The 24,991-nt window shown below is 34.3% G+C and overlaps 1 protein-coding gene across 2 annotated transcripts in view; it reads right to left on the minus strand.

Annotated features, from left to right (window-relative positions):
• Positions 1-2,582: 2,582 nt before the first annotated feature.
• The window catches only part of LOC127136395 (terpene synthase 10), a 60,971-nt gene continuing 38,562 nt past the window's right edge, over positions 2,583-24,991 (minus strand). The window contains exons 4-7 of one of the 2 annotated variants that reach the window (XM_051063061.1): positions 16,009-16,227; positions 15,752-15,890; positions 15,423-15,671; positions 2,583-3,022 (exon numbers count right to left, since the gene is read on the minus strand). In XM_051063061.1, coding sequence (XP_050919018.1) covers positions 2,717-3,022; positions 15,423-15,671; positions 15,752-15,890; positions 16,009-16,227 — 913 coding nt within the window. In that variant the 3' untranslated portion in view covers positions 2,583-2,716. The remainder of the gene's footprint in view (positions 3,023-15,422; positions 15,672-15,751; positions 15,891-16,008; positions 16,228-24,991) is intronic. The other variant, XM_051063015.1, reaches the window with a different exon arrangement.

Below are 24,991 nucleotides of genomic sequence, written 5' to 3' on the forward strand. Positions count from 1 at the left end.
TTTGTGTTATTTGGTGCTTATGAGTATTTTAATAATTTAATAATTGCCTAGGGTGTAGAATTTGGAAGCGGAAGAATAAAATAAGATTTATTGGGATTACTCGAGATGATTAGATAATTTTAGTTATTTAGTAATAGTAAAAATAGAAATTTAAAGAATTTTTATCAAATATTTATTTAAATAAATTATTTATTTAATTAAAATAATAAGAAAATAAGAATTCCAAGAGTTTTGGTGGAAACTAAAATGCATTGAGAAGATGAGGTGGAGTGGTAAGAATTTGGGAAAGTTAAACCAAAAGTGTAATAATCTATTTTAAAATTAGGGTAAAATAAATAGGGGGAGTTTGGTGGAGGCTAGGTTATTGTATGTGGAATTTGAATTTCGGCGAAAAGAGACAGCTAAGGGATTGGGAGAGGGAAAGCTAAGAATGGGAAGTCATAGTCAAAAGTTTGAAGGTTATCCAATTCTAAGGTAAGGAGAAATTTCCTTATTGACAGGGTGAGAATAGACAGTCGAGGTGATGATGAGTCCTTATCTTCCCATCGACGTCAGATTTATGCTAGAGCCAGGGACGGAGGGATGTACAAGGAAGTGGGGGTTAATGCCCCCATTATCTTTTAATACTTGTTTATGATTAATATTATTTTTTATATTAATATATACATTTTAATTAAAACATGTACATGTTATTTTATATTAAATATAAGTTTAATTAATCTAAAATAAAGACTATTACATGACTCATCCACTAAAAATGACACAAATTTTAACATCTCTTTAATATTGTTTTTGTAATTCTCTTTAATTATATAATAATAATAATATTATATCATCTTATATTAAAATTTAAAAGTTTAAAATTATAGCAGTATCAAATTTTTTATATAAAGTTTAAAATTTGCATATTGTCATGAAAGTTATATTTAAAATTGCTAAAATTTTAATTGTTGATAATTTTTACGAATATAAATATCTTTAAAATTTAATGTGGAATTTTGTCTCAAAATATTGTATTTTCATGTTTTTATAATCTCAAAATAATTATAACTTTTGAGTATTAATATAATATATATTCATTATTATATTTTTATTTATTAAATCTTAATTTATATATGTTAATTATAATTAAAAAATATATTTTGATCAATAATATTAATTTTATCATTAAATATAACTATTTTATAAAAAGTTACACAAAAATTAAATATAATATTTAAAATTAAATAGAAAAAATATTTATATAAATTGTCCCATTTATTAAAAAGTTCTAACTCCGCCTCTGGCTATAGTTCCTTCTTTTAATATGTTTAACAAAATAGGATTTTGACAAAACCTTATTAGCATCGATCGGTGAATAACATCCAATTATTAATATGTGTTTTCCTTCCTTTCCTAATGATTTATTTTCACTGTTATATATTATGTAATATTAAAAATATTTAGAGTTATATGCACAAAGGTGATTTTGCTATTACTAACTCCACTAATATTAACTTACTTACGATATCTTTCATTTTTCCATCGAGCTTTATTTATTGTTTTGTTTTGGTGTGACTCTTTTATGAGACTTTTTTCCTGCCTTGCCCTCTTCTTGAAATTTTTTATCCAATATGTATAATTTCCCAGTCTACCCCTTTTTCCTTGTGTACTCGTCACTTCAAATGACGAGGGGCTGAAGGTCCAAATTGCGTAGTAAGAGCTCGTCACTTCAAATGACGAGGGCATGAAGAAGGATTTTTTTTTTAATTTTTAATATTTTAAATACTTTATTAAATACTAATAATAATTAATATAATTGATTTTTAATTATTAATTCTATTTAAGTTAGGAAGTTAGTGGTATTTATAGGAGATATGAATGTGTATTTGATTTGGTGTGAAAATAATAATGTATCCAAATCACATGCTGATTTTAACTTAAATATAATTAATAATTAAAAATCAATTATATTAATTATTATTAGTATTTAATAAAGTATTTAAAATATTAAAAATTAAAAAAAACCCTTCTTCATGTCCTCGTCATTTGAAGTGACGAACCCTTACTACGCAATTTGGGCCTTCAGCCCCTCGTCATTTGAAGTGACGAGTACATAAGAAAAAAGGGGTAGATTGAAAAATTATTTTCAGAATGGAACATATTGGATAAAATTTTCAAAATGGGGGCATATGCAGCAAAAACTCCTTTTATGACTCCTTCTCTTTAGAGTTTATTTTTAATTTTTAGCCACGTACAATAGAATTTGATGGGAGTTTCTATCTATAAACGTATGGTAGTACAATAGAGCATAATCATAAATATATATATCACATCTTTCATCACTTAAATAATTAAAATTAAAATTGAAATTAAAGTAAAAAAAATATATCGTTTATATTCTCATATGTGTGCACTAAAAAAGTTAAAATTAAAATTAGGAGAATATACTGTTTACGATCACATTGTGTGTATTAAAAAAACAAACAGATATAAATAAAATTTAGTAAATATCTAAGTAGATACCACTCCTGTAGCGCTGAGATTTGTATATTCCAAAGATAAGCCTAATCACAAGTGAGTGACCACTAGATATAGCCAATTGAGTGTTTTTGTTCTTTCTATATCGCACACATTTAAAGGATCATGGTCTGCATTGGTTGACTCTAACTTAAAGAAAACAATATTAACTAACTCAATGACAAGTTACATTAAACCTGTAAATAAAATAGATAATTTATTTTATACTACGTACAATAGGAATGGGATTAAAAATTAATAACATGAGGTGACTCTGAATTTTAGAATCTTGAATGGCATGACCATCTCCATGCTGGTACATGCACAATGACATTCTAGTTAGGTTTATAATAGTATCGTTAAAACTTTCAGAAAAAGAGGAAGTACGAGCCTCTGTATTCATCTTCTTCCATATTGTAAATATCATGGACTTTACGTACTCACGAGCTTCGGTTTCGGAAACCCCAGTTTCGTTCATGTAGCATTGAATTGACGTTGGAACATCACCGGTCTCATTTTCTCGCTAAAGATAAAATAAAATACATTGAGTTAAAACCCCATGAATTATTTGAAATTTTAGTCTTTATAATATGAAAGATATGAGATTTTGAAACTCAATATTTTCTTATTTTAAGATCATTATTCATCCCTTAACTTTTCAATTCTTACATTGGAGTTTTCTAATTTTTATTTATTAAGGTTTAAATAAATTTTGGGATATATAAATTTATTTGTATTCCTTCAATTTATCAAATTGGAATTTCAATTTTTTTATTTGTACAAATTTCAAATAAAATAAGTAGTGTCATATTTTTTTAATGATATATATATATATTATATATATTATATATATATATATATATTTATAATATATTATATATATATAATATATATATATATATATATATATATATATAAAAAAAAGAAATGTTTGCCCTCAACCAATGTATAGAAATACAACAATGAAATAGTAGAGGCAGACAAAAACCAAAGTAACAATCAAAACAAGTAAGTTAGATGCTCCACAGTTGAAAATAGTCTAAGGAACAAAGTTCATTACGAAAATGATGTATTTTCCTAACCACTCAAGCAAAGTATAAGCAAACTCTTGAGACTTACCCTAATTATTGTAAGAACAAAGTTAGTTCTACAATATATCTCTAAGATTTTGATGATAACAAAGGATGAAACAAAAATGATACTCTAACGAGATTTTTTCTTAGTGTATAGGACTCTGAACATTTACGCAGGATTCTGACCATACATCAGATACAAAATTACATCAGATATAAAATATTCGATGATCAGATGCCACTCAGAAAGGATGTGACCAGAAGGTTCTGATTCTGCTCAACGCAGATACCAGCGCAACAATTAAGAAGTCAAAAGCTCCGATAAATGACTACTGAATCCAGACCCTAATACTTAAGAAGTCTAGAGCACTGAGAAGCTCTGATGAAGTCATAGATAATCATCCTCTGAAGACAAACTCTGACGCAGACTCACCAGCCCAAAACGCGTAACCGAAAAGATTCTTAATATGGAAAGAAAGTATTTCAAGAATGGAATAATGAGGCGGACAAAACGGTTTTAGAAAGAAACAAAGAGAGTAATGACATTAATTACTCTTCAATGACCAAGATTCTGTCATCACTCCAACGGTCCTCTTAATGACTATATAAAGGATGGAATACCTCACAAAGACAACACACCCGAGACACACATAAATCTCATTCATCCTCTCTCATTTTCACGAGCTGCTGCTCTTACGTGAAAAACTTTTGTTCTTATATTTTCTGTAATACTTGCTTTTTGTTAGAAGCACTTTAATTACAATTTACTCTTGCTTAAACTATTTCCTTAAGTGACTCTGCGCAGTCTGAATACTTGAGAGGGCTAAGAGATTATTCTCTTAGACGTTTGGTTGTGTAATCTTTCAAGATTAGTGGATTAAGTCCTTTTTGAAGGAGAAATCACCTTGGCCGGGTGGACTGAAGTAGCTTTGAATTTCAAGCGAACCAGTATAAAATTCTTTGTGTTTTGATTTCTGAAAAAGTTTTTATTTCCAAAACAATTCAACCCCCCCCCCCTTTCTTGTTTTTCTTAACCTTCAATTGGTATCAGAGCTACGACTCTGTTATTGATTTTCTAATCAAACACTTAACAGTGTAGAGAGATCCAACGTGAGAAAAACTATGGCCAACACCAATTAAAGAGATAGTTACAATGCTAAACCTCCAATCTTTGACGGAGTAAAATTTGATTATTGGAAAGACAGAATTGGAAGTTTCTTTTTGGGCTACGACATTGATATCTGGGATATTGTCACAATTGGCTACACACCACCTGTGACAGACGTTGGAGTTGTTATTCCCAGAAGAAGAATGTCAGATGATCATAAGCGTGAATTCAAAAAATATCACAAAGCCAAAATGATACTACTCAATGCTATTTCCTACAATGAATATGAAAAGATCACCAACAGGGGAACAACTAAAGAAATACTTAACTCCCTGAGGATGACTCACGAAGGAAATTCTCAAGTCAAAGAAACAAAGACTCTGGCTCTAATCCAGAAATATGAAGCCTTCAAAATGGAGGATGATGAAGCTGTAGAGCTAATGTTTTCTAGATTCCAAACTTTAATTGCAGGACTCAAAGTGTTGGGTAAAGGATGTACAACTGCGGATCATGTCAAAAAGATTGTTAGAAGCTTGCCAAAGAAATGGAGACCTATGGTCACAACCTTAAAGCTATCAAAAGATCTGAACAATATCAGCCTTGAGGAACTCGTCAGTTCACTCAGAAGCCACGAGATAGAATTGGAGGAAGATGAACCTCAAAAGAAGATCAAGTCTGTAGCACTAAAGTCCATATCCGAAAGACGCAAACCATATAAAAACAAAGCCTTCCAAGCTGAAGAAGAAGACAATGATGACTCTGAGAAGGAAGACTCTGACGAAGAAGAAGAATTATCCCTTTTAACCAGAAGAGTAAAACAACTATGGAGAAAAAGGAACAATAACCTCAGAAGACCGAGACCCAAGGGGGATCAATCATAATCAACTTCCAGAGGTAAGTCTATTAAAGATATAACATGCTATGAATGTAAGGAAACATGTCATTATAGAAAAGAATGTCCCAAGTTGAAGAAAGAAAGCTCTAGAAGAGAAAATTTCAAGAAAAGTCCATTCATAACTAAAAAGGGACTGATGGCCACCTGGGACGATAGTGAATCTGATTCCTCAGAAACAAAATCTGAAGAACAGGCAAATGTTGCACTCATGGCCACCACCTCCAGAAATACATCAGATGGAGATTCTGAATCTGAAGAGGTATTTTCTGATCTTTCTCGTTCTGATGTTGAATCATGCCTTTCTGAAACTCTTAACTCATATCAGAAACTGAAACAAAAATTTAAAGCTGTAAAAGAGGCTCTTGAAGAAACCATCGAAGAATGTGGTAAACTTGAGATAACAGTTTCAGAACTAAAAGATGAAAACCGAACTTTGATATTAGAAAGAGACTCCACAAATAAACAATGTTTAAAACTTGAAGAAGCGTTATCTCAAGCTCCACAAACTTCCAACACAGTAATTTATGAATATGAAAAATCTTTTCAAAAGTTTCTGAAAAATGGGATAGAGAGAAGTAGAATGGCATCCATGATTTATGGAGTTAGTCAGAATAATAAAAGAGGAATTGGGTATGACCCTAGTGAAGATAAATCTTCCACAAATGACAACCTTAAATCTCCGTTTTCTTATCACTACACACATACACAAGCACAACATTTTGATAATGCTAGAAAACCCAAAGTTCTAAGAAACTCTGGAAAAACTAATCATAAAGGACCCAAAAGATTCTGGGTACCAAAGGATAAGATTGTTTATATTGCAGATATCTTATGCAGCAGAGTTAAGACACCAGTCATGGTACCTGGACTCTGGATGCTCGCGACACATGACGGGAAGAAAGTATATGTTCCAAAGCCTGGAACTTAAAGATGTTGGCTTCGTAGGTTTCAGAGGAAATCAGAAAGGAAGGATCAGAGGCTCCAGAACTATTGATAATGGAACTCTTTCCTCTATATCTGATGTTCTCTATGTAGAAGGATTAATGCATAACCTGTTATCAATAAGTCAATTAAGTGATAACGACTATGATGTAATCTTCAATCAAAAAACATGTAAAGCAATTAATCAGAACAATGGAATAGTCCTATTCACTGGCAAGAGGAAAAACAATATTTACAAAATAAATCTTTCAGAATTAAAAGAAAAAAATGTAAAATGTCTGATGTCTGTTCATGAAGAGCAATGGGTATGACATAGACGCTTGGGCCACATTAGCATGAGAAAACTATCTCAGCTAAAACTCGAGTTAGTCAGAGGTCTACCCAAGCTGAAGTTTTCTTCAGATGCTCTATGTGAGGCATGTCAGAAAGGGAAATTTTCCAAAACATCTTTTAAAAAGAAAAATATTGTTTACACCTCTAAGCCTCTGGAACTTCTTCACATTGACCTGTTTGGACCTGTTAAAACAGCATCAGTCAATGGAAAGAAATATGGACTAGTTATTGTTGATGATTTTAGTCGCTGGACATGGGTAAAATTCCTAAAGCACAAGAGTGAGTCTCACTCTGTATTCACTAGCTTCTGTTCCAAAGTGCAAAACGAATTTGACTCGAAAATCATTAGAGTTAGAAGTGATCATGGTGGAGAATTTGAGAATAAATTTTTTGAGGAACTATTTGATTCTAATGGAATATCCAATGATTTCTCCTATTCCAGAACTCTACAACAAAATGGAGTTGTAGAAAGGAAGAATAGGACACTCCAAGAGATGGCCAGAACCATGATTAATGAAACAAATGTGGCTAAGCACTTTTGGGTTGAAGCAGTAAATACAGCGTGTTATATTCAGTATAGAATCTCTATAAGACCTATTCTGGATAAGACTCCCTATGAACTGTGTAAGGGAAGAAAACCCAACATTTCTTATTTTCATCCTTTTGGATGCTCTTGCTTCATTCTGAATACTAAAGAACATCTAAACAAGTTTGATTCAAAAGCACAAAAAGGTATTATGTTAGGATACTCAGAATGCTCTAAAGGCTACAGAGTATACAAAAAAGAAACCAAAATTGTGGAAGAATCAATTCATGTTAGATTTGATGATAAGCTTGACCCTGAAAAGTCAAAGCTAGTTGAGAAACTTGCATATCTGGAGATTACTCTTGCAGGTTCTGACGAAAAGACCAAAGCACCAGAAGTATCTGATAAACAAAGTCCAGATACAACTAAAGCCCCAGCTATCCAGAAGAAATCAAGAAGCCACCCTAACATCTCTAAAGATCTGATTCTGGGAAACAAGGATGAACCTATCCGAACTAGGTCAACATTCAAGGTACCTGAAGAAATCCCTCTAGGACTAGTATCTCTAATTGAGCCTACTTCCTGTGATGAAGCACTTCAAGACGACGACTGTATTCTAGCTATGAAAGAAGAGCTAGATCAATTCTCAAAGAATGACGTCTGAGATCTTGTTCCAAAGCCTAAAGGTACTCACATTATTGGAACTAGATGGGTGTTCAGAAACAAACTGAACGAAAAAGGCGAAGTTGTCAGAAATAAAGCTCGACTGGTGGTACAAGGGTACAGTCAACAAGAAGACATTGACTATAACGAAACCTTTTCCCCAGTCGCCAGGTTAGAATCTATTCGCTTACTTGTTTCATTCGCTGTAAATCACTCAATAAAACTATATCAAATGGATGTCAAGAGTGCATTTCTTAATGGTTATATATCAGAAGAAGTGTATGTCAATCAACCTCCAGGTTTTGAAAACTCCAGTTGTCTAGAACATGTTTTTAAACTTAAGAAATCATTATATGGCTTAAAACAAGCTCCTAGAGCTTGGTATGAAAGACTAAGCAATTTTCTTCTAGAACATGACTTTATTAGAGGAAAAGTTGACTCTACACTCTTCTGTAAAAACATTAGTAATGACCTCATGATATGCCAGATATATGTTGATGAAAATATTTTTGGTTCAGCTAATCCTTCTGTATGTCAAGAATTCTCTGAGCTAATGCAGACAAAATTTGAAATGAGCTTAATGCAAGAACTAAAGTTCTTTCTAGGAATTCAAATCAATCAAGCTTCAGAAGCTACCTATGTTCATCAAAGTAAATACATTAAAGACATTCTGAAGAAATTCGAAATGGCGGAATGCAAACCTGCTAAGACACCTATGCATCCAACGTGCATTCTGGAAAAAGAAGAAGTTAGCCAGAAGGTTTGTCAGAAGCTCTATCGTGGTATGATAGGCTCTCTTCTCTACTTGACTGCTACACGTCCTGATATTCTGTTTAGTGTATGTCTCTGTGCTAGATTCCAATAAGATCCTAGAGAATCTCATTTAACAGTTGTTAAAAGAATACTCAGGTATCTGAAAGGAACCCCTAACATGGGCCTGATGTATGAGAAAACATCAGAGTATAGATTTTCTGGTTACTGTGATGCAGATTACGCAGGGGACAGAATGGAACGTAAGAGTACATCTGGGAACTGTCAGTTCTTGGGAAAGAATCTGATATCCTGGGCCAGCAAAAGGCAATCAACCATAACTCTGTCCACTGTAGAAGCAGAATATATTTCAGCATCACTATGCACTACTTAGATGCTCTGGATGAAGAATCAACTAGAAGATCTTCAAATCTTTGAGAGTAACATTCCTATCTTCTGTGACAATACTGCCGCCATCTATTTAAGTAAGAATCCTATTTTGCATTCCAGAGCTAAGCACATAGAAATAAAACATCATTTCATTAGAGGCTATGTTCAGAAAGGGGTAATAACATTAAAATTTATTGATACAGACCATCAATGGGCTGACATTTTCACCAAACCCCTTGCTGAAGATAGATTCTCTTTTATCTTGAAAAATCTAAACATTCAAAATTGTCCAAAATGAAATGTGCCTCTGAGATAGCAAAATAAGACTATGAAGTAAACACCTGGACTCTGTATCTGACTCTAATGCTACTACCAGTTAGAAGTCATCTGAGTTAGAAATCTCCAGGAACCAACCCTTTGGTATTCCTGAATATCAGATACAGTAACACGTGGTACATCTTGCGTCTGACCTTGGAACTTCTAGACAGCTGTCTAGCAGTAATCAAGAAACAGACTCTTGATATCTCCTCGAGCAGTGTGCTGATTTGTGGATTAGACGTCATTATGGGCTGTAATCATTCTCCTCTAAAACGTGCTTACTTGGTTAACGTGCTGCATTAAATTTCACATCTGTTAAACTCAACATTCCATTGTCGTTTTGCATGCACCCTAAATATGTATATATTCATTTCACAATCTACACTTGCACACTTTTACACTCACGAACTCACAAAACCCTCTCTCTCAGTCCTTCACCTCCTTCAAAGGATTTCTGCAGTTTTCTTCATCAAGTTCTTCAACATTCATCATCATCCTCAACTGTTCTTCATGGATTCTCAGCAACAACCAGTCTACAATTTCTCTCAACAGATGAACTCAATAGAGCAAGCACCTAGTTCTAGCCAACAAACCACTGCAACCACCGGCGTCGTCTCAACTCCAATCTACAGGAAACCCCACATTCTTGATCGTGAGCCCCACATTCATCTAGCAAATCCATTTGACAAGCTTGAAGTTCTTTGTGAAACACTGGTTGATTTCGAGAACATGAAGCGCAATGGCGTCGACCTCACTGAAGAACTGCAAAAGCAAGGGTGGGAAAATTACTTTCAACGCCTCTATGGCCCGATGTACACGAATCTGGTGAAGGAGTTCTGGCGTTTCACAGACTCAGATGATCACTACATTGTCTCCTACGTTCTGGGAGTCAAGATAGTCATCACTGAGAAATCAATCGCTTCTCTTCTGAACATGGAGAAGACACGAGGAAGACGCATCTACAACATAAACTCTAGGGAAAAGTACCTGTCCCAGGAAATAAACCCTACCATCTTCCAACAGAATGCTGAAGGCAAGCATTCCAAGAACAAGGAACTACATCAGAACCTCCGGGTCTGGCTGAAGATCATCTTAGGCACCATCCATCATCGACCGGCTTCAAACTCTTCTGACTACATCAACACAAATCAAAAGTGCATCTTGTACTGTATTCACAAGGGTTTGAAACTCTGTCTACCTGCACTCCTCTTCAAGTACCTCATAGATTCAGTTAAAGACACTAGAAACAACATGAAGACAATGAACTACATCCCTCTGGGGAGACTGATATCTGATGTACTGATCGAGAGTGGCCTCGTGGATCATCTGATTCAACTCAGACTCATGGAAGATGTCATGATTGACACTGGAAGACCTCTAAATGCTCGGAATCTGAAGAGCATAGGAATCATTGATCAAGTGAAAGCCAAACTAACACTTGACACCTCCTGGGAAGCACTTAAAGATCAGAGGGAGATTCCAAACGGACTTTACTTGTTCTCCAAGATCGACCCTCCAGAGGTAATAACCTACTATCTAGAGGATCTGTACAAGCAAGGGGTGGATATCACTGAATTCTCAGTAGACTGGCTACCTGAGTTTCCACCAAACTTCCAGAAGAGGATGCGAGAGCCCTCTGAGAAGTCCAAGAAGGAGAAGAAAGATAAGTTGGGAGAATCATCTGGATCAAGACCCCCAGTTCCTCTGGCTGGCTCTCTAGGTAAGTATGTATCTCTCCCTCCCTCTATAAAAATTAAACCTATTGCTTCTTCTCTTCCCCAAACAACCCCTATATACACCTCTGCTGAAACTCCTCCCTGAACCACTAGATCTTCTAACCCACCATCTCAAAAATTCAACCTCGCCACCACAACTTTACCTATTTCAGAAGCAGAAATGCTGAATGAAACCACCTCACCATCATCATCACCATCTCCTCAATCCCCACCTTACTAAGATCTCTCATATGATACTGAACCATCTGACCCTCAATCCCCCACTCTGGCTCAGCTCCAAGCCCGTGATCTGGCCTCTCAAAAGCCATCACATCCTGACCCTGAACCTGAAGTCACCTCCCCACCCCCGAAACATCCAAATCCAACCACATCTGAACCACAACCATCTTAACCAACCCATTCTGAACCTCAACCATCAGAACCAAACCCACTCTAACATACCACAACCCATCACTCTCGTTGACCCAACAACTCCCACACTTAATCTAAGTGCCCCCATCTCACCCTCCTCACCCTCCAAAGCCTCTGCCAATGAACCAGAAAATACCCTTCCTACCCTTGAAGAAGCAATCAAGTTTTTTGCAGAGTCTTCAGTTGAAAAGGTCAAGTCTATGACCATCAACTCTGGTCTCAGTGATGATCCCTCTGCTGTAAGGACTCACTGGAACAGAGTGATAAGTTGGATGACCTCTGAAGCCTTCAAGATGAAAGGTCTCTCTGAACAAGTCCACAACGACTTCATCAGAGACGCTGAGATCAGACTCCAAGAGCGCCTAGCCAAAGAAGCTGAGGAACGGGCAAGGAAGGAAACTGAAGAGAAAGTGCATCTAGAAGAACTTTAGAGAATCAGAGAAGCTGAAGCAAAGGCTATTGTTGATGTTGCTGCTACTGCTAAGGCTGAGGCAAAAGCTAAAGCCGACGTTGAAGAAGCAGCTCGCATTGCTGAAGAAGCTGCTGCCAAAGCCGATGAACTGACTTAGGGGGAGCACTCCAACTATGGGTTCGTCCCTCTGGTATTGAAGACGCTAGAGGATCTGCAAAAAGAACAATAGGTAGTTCGAGTCGGACTAGATCAACAGAACTCTGGCAACATTAACATTCATAACATGTTGTCCCAGCTGCTCTAGAGGATGCCTCCGCCTCCAAACCCTTAGGCACCTAGGCTATTTTTGCTTGTTGCTTTCTATGTTTTGATGTCTGCTTCTTGCTTTCTGCTTCCTGACTTATGTGCTTATCTGTAAATGCTTATCTATCAATATCAACTTTTTTGCTATGTCTTTTTGATTCTGACAAAAAGGGGGAGAACTAAAACAACTTTGATGAAAACATAACTAATTCCTCTCAAGCACTACAAACATGTTCAATAAACTATTACTAAATGAATGACTTAAGATATGCAGGAAAGTAGCTAAAAGCACCAAACCATGCAAGGTTCGGAAAGAGCTTTTGAGCTATCCAAAGATCTAACTCAGGGGGAGCCCACTACAATATCTGATCTAAGAGTTTCTTTAAATGTTTCATCGTTAATCTGAACTATTTTGTCATCATAAAAAAGGGGGAGATTGTAAGAACACAGTTGGTTCTACAATATATCTCTAAGATTTTGATGATAACAAAGGATGAAACAAAAATGGTACTCTAACGAGATTTTTTCTTAGTGTGCAGGACTCTGAACATTTACGCAGGATTCTGACCATACATCAGATACAAAATTACATCAGATATAAAATATTCGATGATCAGATGCCACTCAGAAAGGATATGACCAGAAGGTTCTGATTCTGATCAACGCAGATACCAGCGCAACAGTTAAGAAGTCAGAAGCTCCGAAAAATGACTACTGAATCCAGACCCTGATACTTAAGAAGTCTAGAGCACTGAGAAGCTCTGATGAAGCCATAGATAATCATCCTCTGAAGACAAACTCTGATATATCAAGACTCTGACGCAGACTCACCAGCCCAGAACGCGTAACCGAAAAGAATCTCAATATGGAAAGAAAGTATTTCAAGAATGGAATAATGAGGCGGACAAAACGGTTTTAGAAAGAAACAAAGACAGTAATGATATTAATTACTCTTCAATGACCAAGATTCTGTCATCACTCCAACGATCCTCTTAATGACTATATAAAGGACGAAATACCTCACAAAGACAACACACATGAGACACACATAAATCTCATTCATCCTTTCTCATTTTCACGAGCTGATGCTCTTACGTGAAAAGCTTTTGTTCTTAAATTTTCTGTAATACTTGCTTTTTGTTAGAAGCACTTTACATTACAATTTACTCTTGCTTAAACTGTTTCCTCAAGTCACTCTGCGCAGTCTAAATACTTGAGAGGGCTAAGAGATTATTCTCTTAGATGTTTGGTTGTGTAATCTTTCAAGATTAGTGGATTAAGTCCTTTTTGAAGGCGAAATCACCTTGGCCGGGTGGACTGGAGTAGCTTTAAATTTCAAGCGAACCAGTATAAAATTCGGTGTGTTTTGATTTCTGAAAAAGTTTTTATTTGCAAAACAATTCAAACCCCCCATTTCTTGTTTTTCTCAACCTTCAAATGTCTCTCCCAAGAAGATTCCTTAATGTGATTCACCAATTGATCCAAATTAACTTATTTATCAGAGAAATAATATCATTTTTCAACTTCCAAATTCACTAATCATTAATGGCATACTAAAACTAAGTGTTGCTTAACGTTATAGTCACATAATAAGGAAAAAAAACTAAGAAAATGTGAAATAAGTTAAGTGGCAAAACAAACTTTCGACCAAGCCAATTAATGGCCACCGAATACCAATCTTGTGATATGAAGTTGCCCGTTAAAAACAAGTGATGGAAAGTGTTTTGATTCATACCACAAACCCCACATTTCGAATCTTGAGAATCCTAATTAACCATGAATTTAAACAAGTTAGCACGAGTCGATTATGTTAAGAAGACAGTGTTAGGAAAAATCAATAACTTTAAGTGGATACCAACTCTTCCAAACAAGGGACGAGACTTGCGTTGATCATCCGAAAGAAGGGGCACAATGTGATTCTAGCAAAGACAACTGCATAAATCAGGATAACACCAAAAAATCACTAGCACCTTTGGATCTGGAGATATCATTTGCACTTTCATTGGCTAAGTCACGGGATGGGTTTCTGAAGTCAGATGGAGAATGAGGGAGAGCTTAAAGATGACCTGTTAAGCAGCCAGGTTCAAGCCAAATAAATGATCTTATTTACCACCTCTTTCACGTTTGAAGATGTTCCAGAAAAAAGTTTATCATTCCGTCTTAATCAGATATACCACGGACTAGATGCAAAACTACAAGTAATAAATAAATGAGAAACTGACTTGAGTCAATGATCACCAAGAGTATAAGAGATACCCCCGAGTAAATAATAACCTTTCTCTTAAAAAAATCATATGAGAATCTATCCTGCAGAAACTGCCAAGAGAAAACCACTTTCTTAGAGGCAGTCCAACTTTCCTAGATCAAAGGAGAGTTTGATTTTCCCTAAATAAATGGTTATCTGGAAAAATACGAAGTTCAACAAGGGTTTGATAGGTGGAATGAATATAGAAGACTCCATCTCTAGAGTATCTCCGAACCCATTTATTACTCTCTTCACTAAACTGAAACTCTCGTAGGACGAAGAAGAAATCTAAGACACGGTCTTCTTCATAGACAAAGAAAGCTTTCATCCAACTTAGATCCCAAGAAATCCATCCATCTTCCTATTTTCAAATCTCGGCCACAATGCCTTCGTGCTTTTGGGAGATGGTGAAAAGTCTATTAAACCTAGTACTAAGAGGAGTAATCCCAATCCACAGGTTTCTCTAAAAAGAAGTCGGAAAACCTAACTCAACCTTCTTAACAAAACATACCTCAAATCAATTTAGGAGATCATCATTTATGTCATCAAGAAGCAACACTACTTTCCACTAAGAAGAGACATAGCAAGAGGTTAAGGATCTGCCCCACGCAGGGAGGTGACCATATCTGACTGGATATCCAACCAAAGCCCAAAATTATCCATTAACACATCTCACCTAGTTCTTTTAACTTAATAAAATTTAACTTTAAGTGTCGACTTCTAAAATATATTAACTGATTTGAATAAAGATATATCTAACTTAAAAAGTGAATAATCTTACCGTCAAAACAAATAATAATAAAAAGTTGACAACTTACTTTATGTGTTCCAAGATCATTAGCAAGGCGTGAAATCATTGCCGAAAACCGAATTATGTTGGAATTTTCTTCTAAACAAACCAAGTCCTCCATTTTGAATGAATGTGGAATCAAAAAGTAACCATGGGTAAAAATAACATGTGAACTTATAGAAATCCATGCATTCTCTAAGTATTCTTCAAAGCTTGGTGTATATCCACCATGGTACCACTTTGCTTCAATCAAAAATGCTTTACATAGACTTGTCCACTACATTGAATTAAAATTAAAATCAATGACACAACTATTGAATAGTCAAACACAATAATAAAATCATGCACATTTCTTACCACTTTCTTTAGTTGTGGAGTGCTATAATATCCACTCTTATTTTCGATTTCAAAAGCGAATTCATTCACAAAGTTATAGAGTGCCTCAAAGCATATTTTCATATAGTCTGGAAGACTATCCATGCCATTTAGATCCCATCTAAATCATAAGTTTTTTATAGGAAAAAACAAGCAAAATTTTGTGAAATATTCACTAATAAAGAGTATTTTAAATAAAATTAATAAATTAACAAAACTTAGTACAAATTAATAAAAACCTGTCGATTGCTTCTGTGAAGAGCTCTAATTCTTCCAAAGTACCATAAACATCATAGACATCATCAATTATGGTAATTAAGGAATTCACCTTTGTAATAACTTTTCTATAGTATTCCAAATTTGGGTTGAAGTTTGTTCCGACAGTGCAAAGAAAGTTCTCAACCAACCTATCTCTAGCAAAGCTCAACTTTTCTTCAAGGCCTGTTCTTTTCCACCATCTTATAATTAGAAAGGACAAAAAAAAATTAAGCATTAGAACGAAAATGTTCTCTCTCTCGTGGCATTCAAGATATGTATATATAAATATTAAATTTATTCATTTAATTGTTGTCCATTTATTCATTTAGTAAATTAAAAAACTGGTTGGGAAATAAGAACAAGATATGAAGTATTAAGTATGGAATGATAATTGTCTCATATTTATTTTAATTTAGTATTTGGAGTATAATAAATTAATCAGGAAATTCATCGTCGTGTCTCTCTAATTAAACTTTTTATCATCAATATAAGCTGAGTTAAAATAAACTGGTTATAATAAAAAAGTAAAGTTGTAATTGTCTCTAAAAAAATATAACTTAAGAATAGTAAATAGAGATTTAATATTCTAAAAATAAAAAGCAACAAAAATATGGAAATTGACAGTAAATTAAAAATTAAAAATTAATTTATTGAAATTAGGATATGCAAAAATAAAATTATATTAAAATTTTCAAAAAAAATAATTAATATAAATATTTTTTAAATAAAAGATTTTATGATAATAGCAATTTTATCATTTACATATAATATATATCATAGCTTTATTTAGGTTATCAAACATATATAATAAAATTATTTATTTACTATGATTTCTATAAAAACTTTCAAATTATTTATTAAATATTTTCAAAGTATTTTTTATTAAATTATCTTAATTTACTTAATTAAATTTAATACTATTTTCAGTATATGGTATTTACTTATTAAATTTTGAAATATTAAAGATTAACTCCATAAATATAGACACAATTTCTATCACAAGAGTGAATTTTAATATTATATATATATATATAATATATATAATATATATATATATATAATATATATATATATATATATTATATATATATATATATATATATGGACAATGATGATTATATTCATATCTAGACAATTTTTATTACAAAAGAATGGATAATAATGATTTCGTTCATATTTTAGTTGGTTCATATGAGAATAGTGTTGGTGCATTATTGTTGTCTATTTTGGAGAATGAAAAGAGTTGGAACATGGACTCAGACCGATCTTATCACATGTGTTCAAGAAAAGAATATTTAAAGACATTAAGTCTTGCAAGGATCATGCTATTGGTATGGCACACTTAAAATGTTCGATTAGTGTGAATTTCTTTTTCACAACATGAGGTGTGTTTTATAACTCAGGAGAAATTTGTTACCTATAAGATATTAGATGCTCTAGGCTATTGTACTAAAGTTGAACATGGGATGTTAAAGATTTCACATGATGAAGTGGTCGTGGCTAAAGGATCTAAAATATGTAGGTTATATATTTTAGAAGGTTTTGTCAATGTTCTTGTTCATTCATCATCAATTAATGAAGACTATCATGAGTAGAACAAGTTATAGGATTTGAGGTCAATGTGTGGTGGATGCTCGGAGGTTGTTTTAGAGCACTTTAATGTGAGCATCAATGCTATTGCTAAATTCTGCCATTTTTTTCACAATGAATTTGTTTTCTACTATTCAAAATGGATATAGTTGGTATTTATGATACAACATGTGAGTCAAAGACTTGTTCATATACAATGATTCAAGTTTGACCCATATCTCCGCAACGGTTTTCTCCCTGGAGACTTTCCTCATGTCTTTATCTCTAAGGAAAAACATAATGGCATCATAGCCTTATCCATCATCTTGGTGTTATTTGCTTCTGTTAGGCTTGCAGACATCAATGCCTCACATTTCAATGATTTTATACACTTTTGTTGAACTAAGATTGTTTGAACCTTCTATTTCCACAACTCAAAATCGTTGTATATGGAAAAAAAAATTAGATATCCTAGTTAAAATTCAAGGTTCTTATTTGTAAACTTAAATCATTTTTCTATGGTATGCACTACTTATTGTTAAATTGAAAGGTTTAAACACACTAAGAAAGTTAATATGTAGAGAACAATGACATCTAAAATAAATGATGTTAAACAAAATAAAATAAAATAATGTGATAAATTGTGTAAACAAACCACATGAATGGGAAAATGTTAAATGACTGAGTACACATATAATTTAATTATTAATTACCAGTTTGATTAAACCAATCTATTTTAGGGGAGAAAAAAATTATTTGATCTATTATACTTTAAGAGTTGTTATAACATATTACAAGATGATTTATAAAGAAAATAACATTCCATGTTCATAATAATATCTCTTATTTTCTATTCAATTGATTCCCAAATTCTCATCTTCTAAATATATGTATCACACAAACTCAAACTATTTAGATTTTTTTTCAATCCCCTTAAACACCCTTAAAGCTTCCTAATTCTGATAACAATGAATTGTAAGAATTTTTTCTTCTGTTTCTCTAAGTTTGTCTTTACCTCCTTAGATACCCCAGTCTTCATATTCTCCGAACAATGAATTTTAATAATCCCTACTTTTGTATCTCTAAGTTTTTTGTTCTTTTTAAAAAAAATTATTATTTTTCTCTTGTGTTTCTCTAGTATAAAAAAATGTTGAAAAACGTCTTTTAAATATTTTAGACAAAACACATTGAATTTTTGAAAAGTGCATGAGGGCAGTGAGTTTCTTCTTAAATGTGTTGTGTTTCTCAAATGCTTTGCATTATCACAATTTTTTTAGAAGTTTTAAACAATCCCTCGAGTGCATATTATTAAATATTCATAGGGGACAATAAGTGTTAGAACAAACAAAACATAAGGTTGGTGAAATTTGAAATGAGTAAATTTATATATATATATATATATATATATATATATATATTATATATAGAGAGAGAGAGAGAGAGGAAGAGAGAGAGAGAGAGAGAGAGAGAGAGAGAGAGAAGAGAGAGAGAGAGAGAGAGAGAGAGAGAGGAGAGAGAGAGAGAGAGGAGAGAGAGAGAGAGAGAGAGAGAGAGAGAGAGAGCGAGAGAGAGAGAGAGAGAGAGAGAGAGAGAGAGAGAGAGAGAGAGAGAGAGTAATTTCATTAGCTAGGGTGAGAGTGCATCATACACACTTATATAGAGATTACACAATGATTGGAATTGACTTTGACCAAGTACAATAGAAGAAAAACAAATAACTCAGACTCGTAACCGGTCACACCAAAGTGGATAACCGGCTACACTTGAAGCTAATTAATTCAAGAATTAATTCAGTCTTAGTGGTAACCAGTTAAGCCAATCTTGATAACCGGCTATACATTCAAAAAAACCTACTTCTTTGTTACTGAACTGTATACTTCCACTTGAATTACCAATCAAACTTCAATACACCACCTTAATTCAAGTGTTGCAAGTCTACGATCTCCATGCTCATCTTCAACCTCTTAAAAATATCATTTGTGACTCCCTTTGTTAACAAATCAGCAACTTGGTCCTCACTTTTGCAGTATCTCAATCGCAACCTCCCTTCACCAACTAGTTCCCTCAAATAGTGGAACCTCATCTCTATGTGCTTGCTTCTCCCATATGCAATTGGGTTTTTAGAAAGATTAATCGCGGAAACATTGTCAACTAAGAGTGTGACAACATCACCCTCACTGCTGCCCAACTCCTCCAATAGATTCAAAAGTCATATTGCTTGGCACGCGCATAACGAAGCAGCAATGTACTTGGCCTCACAAGATAAGAGTGCAACTACTGGTTCCTTTTTTGAACACCAAGAGATTGATGATGCACCAAAAATAAAGATGTATCCAGTTGTAGACTTTCAATCATCTTTATCTCCGCACCAGTTAGAATCTGTAAAACCGAGCAAATTGCATTTTCTTTCCGTATCAGCTGCGGGAAAGAGTATTCTGCAACCAAAAGAACCTTTGACATAACGCATGATCCTCTTGCCTGTTGCCATATGAAGCACCTTTGGTCTCTCCATGAATCTACTCACAATACCGACACTAAACGCTAAGTCCGATCACGTATTGCACAAGTATTGCAAAGATCCAATCAACCTCCTATATTGAGTTGGATCAACATCTTCCTCATCCTTATTTTTAGACATTTTTAACCTTGGTTCAGCTTGAGAAATGGCAGCATTGCAATGCTTCATTTCACACTTTTTCAATATCTCAAGAGCATATATTCTTTGATTCATGAGCAACCCCAATTTTGACTTATGGAACTCAATGCCAAGAAAATAAGTCATGAGACCAAGGTCCATCATCTCAAATTCCAGCATAAGTTCACTCTTGAACTTTGAAATGAACTCACCATTGATTCATGTGATCAATAAATTATCCATATATAGACAAAGAATGATTACTCATTCATTAGCATCCATATTCACATATACTTCATGCTCCGATACACATTTCTTGAAGCTAATATTCTTTAGGAAACCATCAATTCTTATATTCCAAGCTCTTCGAGCTTTCTTCAAACCATATAGCGTTTTCTTCAACTTGTAGAATTTCAGCTCTTGGTCTTTCACAACAAAACCAGGGGATGTCCTACATATACCTCCTTCTCAAGTGGTCCATTCAAAAACGTGGATTTGACATCCATTTGGTAAATAGGCCAATTGTGGTTATGAGAAATACCAACAACAAACCTAATGGTTTCAATCCTAGCAACCGGTGCAAATACCTCCTCAAAGTCTATACCTTCTCTTTGCAAAATTCCCTTAGCCACTAATCTAGCCTTATGCTTGATTATCTCACCCTTAGAATTTGCCTTCACTTTGAACATCCATTCCACACCACTTATTTTCTTACCTTTTGGTAGATCAACTAGATCCCAAGTACTATTATTTTCAATGTATTCCAACTCCTCTTTCATAGCACAAATTCAATTTGAATCACTTAAAGCCTCCTCCACATTAACAGGTTTGGATTCAGTCATTAGTGCAAAGTGGACAAAATCACCATCATCATTGACCTCATTGTCATGAAATAGCTTAAAATCTTGGAGTTTCTCAAGCAAACCCCTTTTCCTTGTTGACCTTCTAATATTTCCTTCATCATGAGCTTCGATAGCATGTTGTTATGTACTTCTTGCAACCTCAAAATCCAAAATTTCGAACCTATAATCGATTACAAGATTTTGGTAACCGATTACAGCCTGCTAGTAAGCAGTTACATTATGTTTCAGCTGCTTCATTTCATCAATCACCGCATACCGACTAATTACGACCCTCCTGTTAACAACATAAAAAGTTTGTAACCACTGGTAGAGTGATATCCAACAAGAATCATCACCTCCCTCTTGTCATCCAACTTCTTTCTAAGTTGACCCGGAACATGTCAGTATGTAATGGAACCAAAAACTTTCAAAAGGTTCAGATTTGGCTTTAACCCCGACCTTGCTTCCTCCAGGATTATATTTTCCAGCTTCTTAGCAGGGCACCTATTCAACAAATAGGCAGCTGTAGATACCGCTTCTCCCCATATCTCATTTGGAAAGTTATTCCCATTTGTGAAGGCAAGCCTCTAAATGGTTTTGATGAAGACAACATTATTCATTCAAGATGTTATGCATGCTCAAAAAGGAAATGGATCAAGACATTGAAGCGAGAACAAGATTTCATATTATTTAAAGTCTTGAAGATTTATCTTGGATTGATCAAAGGTATAACATTCATCTCTTGATAATGATTATGCAAGTGTTCAAAAGTGTCTCATGCATGCTATATAAGTTTAAGGGTGTTAGAAAATATATGCCATAAGTTTCGTGCTTTTAAAGAATTGTTTTTAAATCTTTTTTTTACTTTTGAAATTTGAAAATTTGAATATTTTTAAACATGCAGTTGTTGGTAAATTATGGCGTTTTGAACCGCCGTAATTTGCATCGTTTTGAAGCAGTTTTTTTACTTTTGAAATTTGAATATTTGAATATTTTTAAACATGCAGTTGTTGGTATATTATGGCGTTTTGAACTGCCGTAATTTGCAGCGTTTTGGAGCAGTAAAAAAATTGAATATTTTCTGCACGTTGAGGTGTGTTAACCGATTAACACATATGTTAATCGATTAACACTGATGCAGTGCCTAAAAATAGGCAACTTTTCATGTCTTTGTGTCTAAAACTTTTCTCAAATGAATCATGACATCCCCTCATCATTGATACCTATTTGTAGAGATGTTTTAGCAATATATAAACATCATAATGTCAGAATTTCAAAGATACCTCCTTTGCATAAAACTTCAAAAACAATCATTTACATAAAATATTCTTTTTCACAAAGTGTTCATAAAACTTTCAAAAGTGTGAAACTTGTGCATCAAACTTTCATATATTATTCATCTAAGTTTCATCATACACTTGAACAATTGCTTGTACATTATTAAAGTGATTGTTACATAAGAAGAAGATTGATAATACTACACTTTATTCAAATCATCAAAGAAGATTTATTTCTGTTTGACTTGTGATCCAGGATTGTTGGACACAAGGGTTGGTGTTGAAGAGGATTGTTCTTCATACACTTGATTACCTATAGGTTAGATAGTAAGCATCACCATTGGTGTGAGTAGGCTGTACAATAATTCTAACTATAGTGAAATCTCTTTCGAGTCGAAAGGGGAGTGGATGTACCTTCGGATTGTGAAGGGAACCACTATAATTTCCGGTGTCTTTTACTTTTCGCACTTAAACGAAAAATAACCAAAAACCGGAAACAAGATCGAAGAATTTTTAACCACCTAATTCACCCCCCCCCCCCCCCTCTTAGGCGCATTTACAACTTACACCATTCAAAATGCTTATCACCATCTTCATAATCGAATGATTCTTCCTTTCGGTTACACCATTTTGTTATGGTGTATAGGGTGGTACTACCTCACGTATAATTTCTTCTTAATCACAAAAATTCCTAAAATCATTCGAGACATATTCGTCTCCACTGTCCGTTTTGAGCACTTTGAGCTTGTGACCACTTTGCCTCTCCACCATGGACTTGAACTTCTTGAACACTTCGAATACCTCATCCTTTCTCTTGATTAGGTATGTCCATAGCTTCCTATTATAGTTGTCGATAAAAGTGACAAAGTATTTATTGCCACCAATGGAATCTACTTGCATAGGTCCACAAACATCTGAATACACCACCACAAGGTGATTCTTGGTTCTCCGATTTGCGTCATTGCTGAATATTCCTTTATGTTTCTTAGTTTTCACACATTCTTCACACATGTCAGCTGGTATGTTGATAGATGGCAACCCCATTACCGTGTTGTTCTTTTGTGAATTCTTGAGATCTCTAAACTTGAGATGCCCAAGACGATAGTTCCACATCCATTATTTTCTACTTTCCATAGTAACAAGACATCTATGCTTCATAACCTTCAACTCAATCTTGAAGGTTCTATTGGCAGCCATATGTGTTTTAAGGAACAAAATTCCATTTGTATCCAAAACATGCAGCCCTTTATTTTCCATATGAATTTTATACCCCTTCTCAAGCAATTGGTCAATGCTTAAAAGGTTACATTTAATTCTCGGGATAAACAAGACATCTTCGATCAAGGAATGCCCACCATCCCTTCTCATGATCAAAACATCACCGATACCGTCGGCCATTAGAGTGGTGCCATCTGCAAACTTGACTTTGTTCTTCACGACACAATTGATTTTTACAAACCAATCCTTTCTTTCCGTTATATGAGTTGAACAACCTAAGTCCAAATACCACTCCTCACTACATTGAACTCCCTTCATACTCATCATGGTGTCTTCTTCTTCACAAAACCGGTCAACCGTATCATTCAATTGGTTGTAGCCCAATTTTTATGCATTCTTTGAGTTACTGCAGCTACTGTCCCGCAGCTGTAAATTGCTATAATTTTCTTCCGTGATCATAACCAAGAGTGTATTCTATTCATCAAACTTCTGCCTTACAACCTTGGCTTAATCCCTTTGAGACTCCTTGTTCGCATTGCATTATTTTGCAAAATGACTGAACCGTTGACACTTGTAGCATTTCTCCTTTCTCTTGTCAAAACTCTTTCTTTCGCCTCTAAAGTTATCATGACCTCCTTGTTTGTTGTAGCTGCTCTCACCCCTTAGACTCATCGGGTTTTTTGAAGTTTGAGACTCCTTTCCACAAAAATTCTGAAAATTCCCTTTGTTCTTCAAGGGCCATTTTCCTTGCGATATCTTGTCATTCTCATTGAAACGAGCTTGCAAAGATATCATCTCATTTTCCTTATCATTGTTCCTCTCTTCCATCCTTTACTCATGAGCCTCAAGAGAATTTTGCAGCTCCTCTTTTCTCATTGTCGCAAGATCCTTCGACTCCTCAATTGCCATAACTATGTTATTGAATATTTGTGTTAAAGAACACAAGATCTTAGCAAAAAAATATATAGTTTTGTAATGGTTTCTTCACATTCCTTCACTTGGTTCATCAAGTGAGTGATTCTCATCGCAAAATCATTGATTGTCTCTTTTTCCTCCATTTGAATCAATTCGAGTTGTCGTTTGTGATTTGTAACCTCACCACCTTTGCTTTGTCAGCCCCTGCATAAGCCTTCTCTAATATCTCTCAAGCTTGCTTCGACGAATAACAATCACCAACTTTTTCAAAATTGTCACCATTAACACATTGATGAATCAAGAATAACACTTTACAATCCTTCATCTTCTCTTATTTATGTGTTGCTTGTTGCACTTTAGTAGCATTCTGAACAAGAGGAGTAACACCATTCTTCATCACCTCAAAAACATCTTGGTAGTCAGAGAACACTTTCATTTGCTTGCACCACTTGTCATATTTCTTTGCATCAAAAATCGGTAAATTTGTAGGGATTCTTTTATTTCTAAA

Source organism: Lathyrus oleraceus, chromosome 1 (genome assembly GCF_024323335.1).
Source record: "Lathyrus oleraceus cultivar Zhongwan6 chromosome 1, CAAS_Psat_ZW6_1.0, whole genome shotgun sequence".
In the NCBI taxonomy this organism is placed as follows: Eukaryota; Viridiplantae; Streptophyta; class Magnoliopsida; order Fabales; family Fabaceae; genus Lathyrus; species Lathyrus oleraceus.